The sequence below is a fragment of the Gadus macrocephalus genome, chromosome 12 (assembly GCF_031168955.1).
Source record: "Gadus macrocephalus chromosome 12, ASM3116895v1".
NCBI classification, from domain to species: Eukaryota; Metazoa; Chordata; class Actinopteri; order Gadiformes; family Gadidae; genus Gadus; species Gadus macrocephalus.
In genome coordinates this window covers 137,524-146,166 of record NC_082393.1, presented here as the reverse complement: position 1 = coordinate 146,166, position 8,643 = coordinate 137,524, and the positions used below count along the sequence as shown (strand labels likewise).

The window sequence follows — 8,643 nt, the reverse complement described above, 5'->3', positions numbered from 1 at the left end:
AACATGTCCATCTACCCACTAAGCCAACTACCCACTAAGCACGTCCACACACTAGACACACTAAGCCAACTACACACTAAACACCAACCACACTAAGCACGTCCACACACTAGACACACTAAGCCAACTACACACTAAACACCAACCACACTAAGCATGTCCACACACTAGACACACTAAGCCAACTACACACTAAACACACTAAGCAGGTCCACACACTAGGCACGTCTACACACTAAGCCAACTACACACTAAGCAGGTCAACAAACTAAGCACGTCCACACACTAGACACACTAAGCCAACTACACACTAAACACCAACCACACTAAGCAGGTCCACACACTAGACACACTAAGCCAACTACACACTAAACACCAACCACACTAAGCAGGTCCACACACTAGGCACGTCTACACACTAAGCCAACTACTCACTAAACACACTAAGCAGGTCAACACACTAAGCACGTCTACACACTAAGCACACTAAGCCAACTACACACTAAACACACTAAGCAGGTCCACACTAAGCACGTCCACAGGGCTGAAACGCTCCAAACATGGGAGAGCTTATGAGGGGTAGTTGACTTTAGGATGGGAGGATCAATATCTCAAAGTTCTCCTGGACTAAGAGCCGGCCGTACAATGACCCACAACCTGCTCCTGCACCAACAGACAACATGTTCAGGTAATGGCTACCGCTCCTCTGAAAAGTCTCTGCTAAACCTTTCTGCTTGATATTGTAGGTGTGGTGCTCTTGTTGGACGTGTAACACAATAATCTTGGCCATATACAATAAGTTTATTTTACTACTGGCTTCAGAATAACAAAGTGAGGGTAGAACAAAGTTGACTCGGTCAAAGAGAGTGAGTTGACTGATCCTTGATTGAAAAGCTTTTTGTTCTAAAAGTGTGTGTAGGAATACGTTATTCTGTGGCCAGAGAACCAGAACACTTTATTGAATATCATAAACAGACAAAGGAAGGAGTTCAAGGCAGATCATTAAACGGCAATCAACAAAATAGAGGACATTTGCATAAGATCAACAACCACAGATAACAAAACAAAGGTAGTTCATAACTAGTACTTTGATTGACATGTCTCGGTGGTACTTGTATTGACATGTCTCAGTGGTGCTTTGAGTGTATTAACGTGTCCTTAGTGGTACTTTTATTGACATGTCCCTAATGGTACTTTCAGTGTATTTACACTGTATTTAAACAGTGACTGCCCCCTTTTTTAACAGCTCTGGTTCAGGAAGTAAATTTCCCTTCATTTTCTCCATTGACTTTTCATAAAATTGTTATAAAAGTGTTTTAAGCCTGGAACCAAGCCAATCATTTGTCTAGGTAGTCGTGACAATTAAACGTTTGATTCAGGGCAAAAATATTTGGAAAACGTGAGAAAAGGCAAAGCTACAAGACTACATTATTTTGTGAACAAGTGAAGGAACTAATCAACCCATAAACCAATGGTTACAAACCAATAGTTTAACTTACCTTTCATCTAAGGGAGTGTGGTAAGTGATCGAGAAAAGTGGCAGCGGTCATAGACGACTTCACTTTCGTGGGTGAGGGAAAACATTTCCATGGTAACAGCGAGTTCCACCAATCAAAGACGTTGTGTTACACTTTAGGATGGTGGGTAGTGTAGAAATAGTAGGTGGTTTCAGATGACATTGCGAATTAAACATGTTTTTCTAAAAACTAGAAGTTCCCGTCTTTAACTTGTTGCTTCTACAGGACCATATACCATCGATTCACAATGTACCAGGGCGTGGTGGGTGTACTTTGGATGGTTACGACATGGCTTTTTATCAAAACCCCTTTGGAGAACATGAATGGGATTTTTACTTCTGGAACCACACTGTTGCACTCTATTATGTTAGCTGTTAAAGGGTTAGGGTTAGCTTATTGTGTTAGCTGTTGGGGGGGTTAGGGTTTGCTGATTGTGTTAGCTGTTGGGGGGGTGGTTAAGCTTATTGTGTTAGCTGTTGGGTGGTTAGGTTTAGCTTAGTGTGTTAGCTGTTGGGTGGTTAGGTTTAGCTTAGTGTGTTAGCTGTTAAAGGGATTATCTTATTGTATTGGCTGTTGTCTTGCAGTGCGATGGATGGGTGGGTTTTGGTGGTGCTGCTGCCCCTGCTTGCAACCTCCCAGGATGTTGATATCTGCAATGCCAAGCCCCGAGACCTCCCCTTAGAGCCTCACTGCATCTACCGCAACCCCACCCCCGAAGACGAGCCCCCCGTCCCGACCGGAGAGCCGGAGAAGATCCCAGAGTCCACCAACCCGCGGGTCTGGGAGCTGTCCAAGGCCAACGGATTCTTCGCCCTCTCCCTCTACAAGCAGCTGGCCCAGAACAAGTCGAGCGACGCCAACATATTCATGTCTCCCATTAGCATCTCCACAGCCTTTGCCATGACCAAACTGGGAGCTTGCAATCAGACTCTGGAGCAGATCATGGAGGTAAGCATCAGGACCACTGGTGGTTTGAGAGTGCTTGTGACCACGGTAACCTCACCTCTCCCTCCTAGGTGTTTGGCTTCACCACCATTAAGGAAAAGACATCGGACCAGGTGCATTTCTTCTTCGCCAAGCTCAACTGTCGTTTGTATCGTAAGAAAGACAAGAGCACAAAGCTTGTGTCTGCAAACCGACTGTTTGGAGAGCAGTCCCTTGCCTACAACCAGAACTACCAGAACATCAGCCAGATGGTGTACGGTGCCAAGCTGCTGCCCCTCAACTTCAAGGTAACCTTTTTACACAGTTGTGGTTAACGACCTGCAGAGATCGGTAGAAGAAAAGCTGTGTGCCATATGTTGCAGGAGCACCCAGAAGACGCCCGGGTCACCATCAACCACTGGGTGTCCAACCAGACTGAGGACAAGATCCGGGACGTTCTGCCCACGGGAGCACTGGACTCCAACACCGTCCTGGTTCTGGTCAACACCATCTACTTCAAGGTGAGAATGATGGAACGATGGAGCCATCCTTACGCCTCCAGTGGTCTAGGGTCAGGACGGGGTTATGATCCCTCTCCTCCAGGGGTCTAGGGTCAGGATGGGGTTATGGATCTCCTGGTTCCTCTCCTGATGTCCGCTGATGTCGTCCTCAGGGTCAGTGGAAGAGCCAGTTTGACAAACACAACGTCTACAAGGCGGACTTTACCGTCAGCGAGAGCCGAACCTGCAGCGTCTCCATGATGTTCCAGGAAACCAAGTTCCAGTACGCCCGTTTCCAGGACGACCAGGTACAAGTGCTGGAGCTACCCTACCGCGGCGATGACATCACCATGGTCATCATCCTGCCCGCAAGACACAAGCCCCTAGCCCAGGTAACCCCAAACCCCACCTGTAACCTTTAACCGCCATCAGTAAAGGATGAGGCAGATGCATGGTTTAAGAGCCTGACCAGGTCTCACACCTTGTAAAACACTGCCTGTCTCACACCTCGTACCACACTGCCTGTCTCACACCTCATACCTAGCATGTATAGTTGGGGTCATTAAGGAGGTTGTCTATCAGCAGCTCAGCAGTTTCCTAAAGGCTAATTATGGCTTTGAGATCTTTCTGGTTGTGCTGACACAGTACTGAGAGAAAGGGGATAATTAAGGATAGTAAAGACCTTAACTTTGCCTTAAGTCTTATAGAAGTCATATTCTATATCACTAGATAGACTCCAGAGCCAGTCGGTCATCTCTTCCTGTCCTGCACTTGTTCAGTTCACACCTGCAGATAGGGATTTGACTCCATTGACAACTTTGTTTCCAAGAAGAGTATCACGACTTCTGTAGTACCTCAAGGATCTTGCATCTAGGTAGCGGGCTACCCCATGGGTACCGCGCGCATGCGACCCGGGTCTACAATACTGCCAACCATAATGTGCTTATGGCACACATATTGATCCTCTAATTTTACTCCAATGTATCTCGGTGATAAATAACTTGATCCTCCAGAAGGTTCTGTACTGCTAAACATTGACCAAACAGAGCCTGAATCACTAAAGACATCAGGCCAGAAATGTGGGTGCTATCGTCACTTTGAAAATCCGGTTTAAATCAGCCTACTAGGACCTTAAATATACAAAGGATCGTAGGCCTACCATATAACCAGACCTGGAATTGCTCCTGCATGCTGCCATCTCAGGTGGAAGCATGCAGGAGTTCTCCAGAAACAATAGTACACCACATTGCTCCAGTTCTCAAACTTCCCCAACCGTGCCAGAGGGCTGAGATTAATTAATCTTACCAGTCTATAAAACACGAAATGGTTGGGAGTCCTTATTCCCTTCGAACAATCAAGAAGTCTTTGGTGGTCTGGGAAAAGACGGCTTCATGTTTATAGACCTAAAATGAGACTTGGTGATCGTTCACATGTCATGCTTCCTACACCTGAAGCAAACTCCCATCAACACTCACGCCCCAAACATTGTGGTCCTGGAGAGCGTAAAACAGAATGAAACACCAGCTCTTCTGAGACAGACAAGCTTCCTGGGATCAGACAAAATAATCTGTGTCTGATCCCAGTGGTTTATCCACTGGCTAGATGAGACAGGTCAGATAGACGGGTCCTACAATACTGGACAGGACTGGATAAAGCTTCCCTTGGAGTCCAGTGATGGAGAGCCTGGTGGAGGATCTCATGGCCGTGTTCTTCAGGTGGAGGAGATGCTGGACCTCCAGAAGCTAACGGAGTGGCTGGACGGCCTGACGGAGACCACCGTCTCCGTCCAGATCCCTCGCTTCAGGGTCGAGGACAGCTTCAGTCTGAAGGAGAAGCTGCAGGCCATGGGTCTGACAGACCTGTTCAGCCCCCAGGCCAGCCTACCAGGTACTACACCTACACCACCCTAACACTACACTACACTAACACTGCAACACCCTAATACTACACCACCCTAACACTACACCAACACCACCCTCACACGACACCAACCTAACACTACACCTACACCACCCTAACACTACACCACCCTAACACTACACCACCCTAACACTACACCACCCTAACACTACACCACCCTAAAACTACACCACCCTTACACTACACCAACCTAACACTACACCTACACCACCCTAACACTACACCTACACCACCCTAACACTACACCAACACCACCCTCACACGACACCAACCTAACACTACACCTACACCACCCTAACACTACACCACCCTAACACTACACCACCCTAACACTACACCACCCTTACAACACTACAACCCCCTAACATTAAAACACTCTAACACTACACCAACACCACCCTCACACGACACCAACCTAACACTACACCTACACCACCCTAACACTACACCACCCTAACACTACACCACCCTAACACTACACCACCCTAAAACTACACCACCCTAAAACTACACCACCCTTACACTACACCAACCTAACACTACACCTACACCACCCTAACACTACACCACCCTAACACTACACCAACCTAACACTACACCTACACCACCCTAACACTACACTACACTAACACTGCAACACCCTAATACTACACCACCCTAACACTACACCACCCTAACACTACACCAACCTAACACTACACCTACACCACCCTAACACTACACTACACTAACACTGCAACACCCTAATACTACACCACCCTAACACTACACCACCCTAACACTACACCAACACCACCCTCACACGACACCACCCTAACACTACACCACCCTAACACTACACCACCCGTACACTACACCACCCGTACACTACACCACCCTAACACTACACCAACACCACCCTAGCACTACACCACCCTAACACTACACCTAAACCACCCTAGACCATCGGTCTGACCTGTAATATATCTACACCACCCTAAACTACACCTGTAATATACCTACACCACCCTAAACTACACCTTAACTACACCACCCTAAACTACACCTGTAATATACCTCACCACCCTAAACTACACCTGTAATATACCTCACCACCCTAAACTACACCTGTAATATACCTCACCACCCTAAACTACACCTGTGATATACCTCACCACCCTAAACTACACCTGTGATATACCTCACCACCCTAAACTACACCTGTAATATACCTCACCACCCTAAACTACACCTGTAATATACCTCACCACCCTAAACTACACCTGTAATATACCTCACCACCCTAAACTACACCTGTAATATACCTCACCACCCTAAACTACACCTGTAATATACCTCACCACCCTAAACTACACCTGTAATATACCTCACCACCCTAAACTACACCTGTAATATACCTCACCACCCTAAACTACACCTTAACTACACCACCCTAAACTACACCTGTAATATACCTCACCACCCTAAACTACACCTGTAATATACCTCACCACCCTAAACTACACCTGTAATATACCTCACCACCCTAAACTACACCTGTAATATACCTCACCACCCTAAACTACACCTGTAATATACCTCACCACCCTAAACTACACCTGTAATATACCTCACCACCCTAAACTACACCTGTAATATACCTCACCACCCTAAACTACACCTGTGATATACCTCACCACCCTAAACTACACCTGTGATATACCTCACCACCCTAAACTACACCTGTGATATACCTCACCACCCTAAACTACACCTGTGATATACCTCACCACCCTAAACTACACCTGTGATATACCTCACCACCCTAAACTACACCTGTGATATACCTCACCACCCTAAACTACACCTGTGATATACCTCACCACCCTAAACTACACCTGTGATATACCTCACCACCCTAAACTACACCTGTAATATACCTCACCACCCTAAACTACACCTGTGATATACCTCACCACCCTAAACTACACCTGTGATATACCTCACCACCCTAAACTACACCTGTAATATACCTCACCACCCTAAACTACACCTGTGATATACCTCACCACCCTAAACTACACCTGTGATATACCTCACCACCCTAAACTACACCTGTGATATACCTCACCACCCTAAACTACACCTGTAATATACCTCACCACCCTAAACTACACCTGTAATATACCTCACCACCCTAAACTACACCTGTAATATACCTCACCACCCTAAACTACACCTGTAATATACCTCACCACCCTAAACTACACCTGTAATATACCTCACCACCCTAAACTACACCTGTAATATACCTCACCACCCTAAACTACACCTGTAATATACCTCACCACCCTAAACTACACCTGTGATATACCTCACCACCCTAAACTACACCTGTGATATACCTCACCACCCTAAACTACACCTGTGATATACCTCACCACCCTAAACTACACCTGTGATATACCTCACCACCCTAAACTACACCTGTGATATACCTCACCACCCTAAACTACACCTGTGATATACCTCACCACCCTAAACTACACCTTGCATACACCACCCTAAACCTCCAGCTGTAATGTAGAATCTATTACTTGTGCGTAATATCGTCGCTAAACCCCTTGCTGTGTGACTGCAGTTGAGCTGAATCCCGTCTGAACTCCTTCAGGTATCCTGGAGGAGGAGGCTGAGCTCTACGTCTCGGAAGCCTTCCACAAGGCCTTCCTGGAGGTGAGGGCAGTCCATCATGTTTCTGTTTTTTATTATTCTGGCTCCCTATTTTGTGTAACCATCTACTCGTTTTTGAGGTAAAACTACCAAACCATGGTTGTCAAAGTTGGTGCACGTATAGAAACCACGCTTAAGCAGGCTTCCAATAAGCATAGGACTTCATCGGCCACAAGGGGCGCCATAACTCGCAATCAAACAAAAAGAGTCAGGGACTCACTCATTAGCCTCGTGGCATTAGCATCTCAGCGTGCTCGCTCATAAGCCTCGTGGCATTAGCATCTCAGCGTGTTAGCATTAGCATGTCCGCATGCGCGCTCATTTGCCTTACTAGTATTAGCATGTCAGAATACTCGCTCGTAAGCTTCATGATATTAGCATGTTAGCATGCTCGCAGAATATTGCGCACACGAGTTGGCGCAAGCACACGCATTTTTTTCAGAAAATTTGCATTTTAAACTAAACTGCCACTACTTTACTGCAAGTTATCCGCCAGATGGATGGTCGTTATCTGCTAGTTATCTAATCCTATCTTCTAGTTGCTGTAGTGATGTGAGTGTGGCCCCAGGTTCGACGGTAGGGCCGTTGTCTTCTAGTTAGCTGCTATTTAGGAGCTAGTTATCTTCTAGTTGCGTAGTGATGTGCGTGTCCCCCCAGGTCAACGAGGAGGGCAGCGAGGCAGCGGCCTCAACGGCCGTCGTGGCCGTCGGCCGATCCTTCAACCTGAACCGGGAGCTGTTCGCGGCCGACCGGCCCTTCCTGCTGCTGATCCGGGAGAAGACAATCAACACACTGGTGTTCACCGGCCGTGTGGCCGACCCCTGCTAGAGCGGGCTAGATACACGGACGCGTTGACGAGTGCGCTAACGCGGGCTAGCTACACGTACGGGTTGACGGGTGCGCTAACGTGGGCTAGCTACACGTACGTATTGACGGGTGCGCTAACGCGGGCTAGCTACACGTACGTGTTGACGAGTGTGCTAACGCGGGCTAGCTACACGTACGCATTCACTTTCTGATGCGAGGTCTACTCTTGTATTATGCTAAACTCAAATAAATATTATCTGATAGTG

The 8,643-nt window shown here is 47.0% G+C and overlaps 1 protein-coding gene and 1 long non-coding RNA gene across 2 annotated transcripts; one reads left to right on the top strand and one right to left on the bottom strand.

Moving 5' to 3' along the window:
- Positions 1-540: 540 nt before the first annotated feature.
- serpinc1 (serpin peptidase inhibitor, clade C (antithrombin), member 1) lies at positions 541-8,643 on the top strand. Its single transcript, XM_060066686.1, has 8 exons — positions 541-688; positions 2,102-2,465; positions 2,534-2,749; positions 2,825-2,962; positions 3,115-3,333; positions 4,657-4,828; positions 7,512-7,573; positions 8,228-8,643. The coding sequence occupies exons 1-8, from the start codon at positions 681-683 to the stop codon at positions 8,396-8,398; spliced, it is 1,350 nt and encodes a 449-aa protein (XP_059922669.1). The 5' UTR covers positions 541-680; the 3' UTR covers positions 8,399-8,643.
- LOC132468860 (uncharacterized) lies at positions 2,133-5,050 on the bottom strand. Its single transcript, XR_009528286.1, has 2 exons — positions 4,946-5,050; positions 2,133-4,853 (listed from the first exon to the last, which is right to left on the bottom strand). It is a non-coding gene; the product is annotated as an uncharacterized LOC132468860 (long non-coding RNA).

Bases quoted from the DNA above. Each gene is read 5' to 3' on its own strand.
- serpinc1 (XM_060066686.1), top strand. The intron at 2,963-3,114 runs GTGAGAATGATG...TGTCGTCCTCAG, and splicing joins TCAACACCATCTACTTCAAG to GGTCAGTGGAAGAGCCAGTT. The intron at 4,829-7,511 runs GTACTACACCTA...GAACTCCTTCAG, and splicing joins CCCCCAGGCCAGCCTACCAG to GTATCCTGGAGGAGGAGGCT.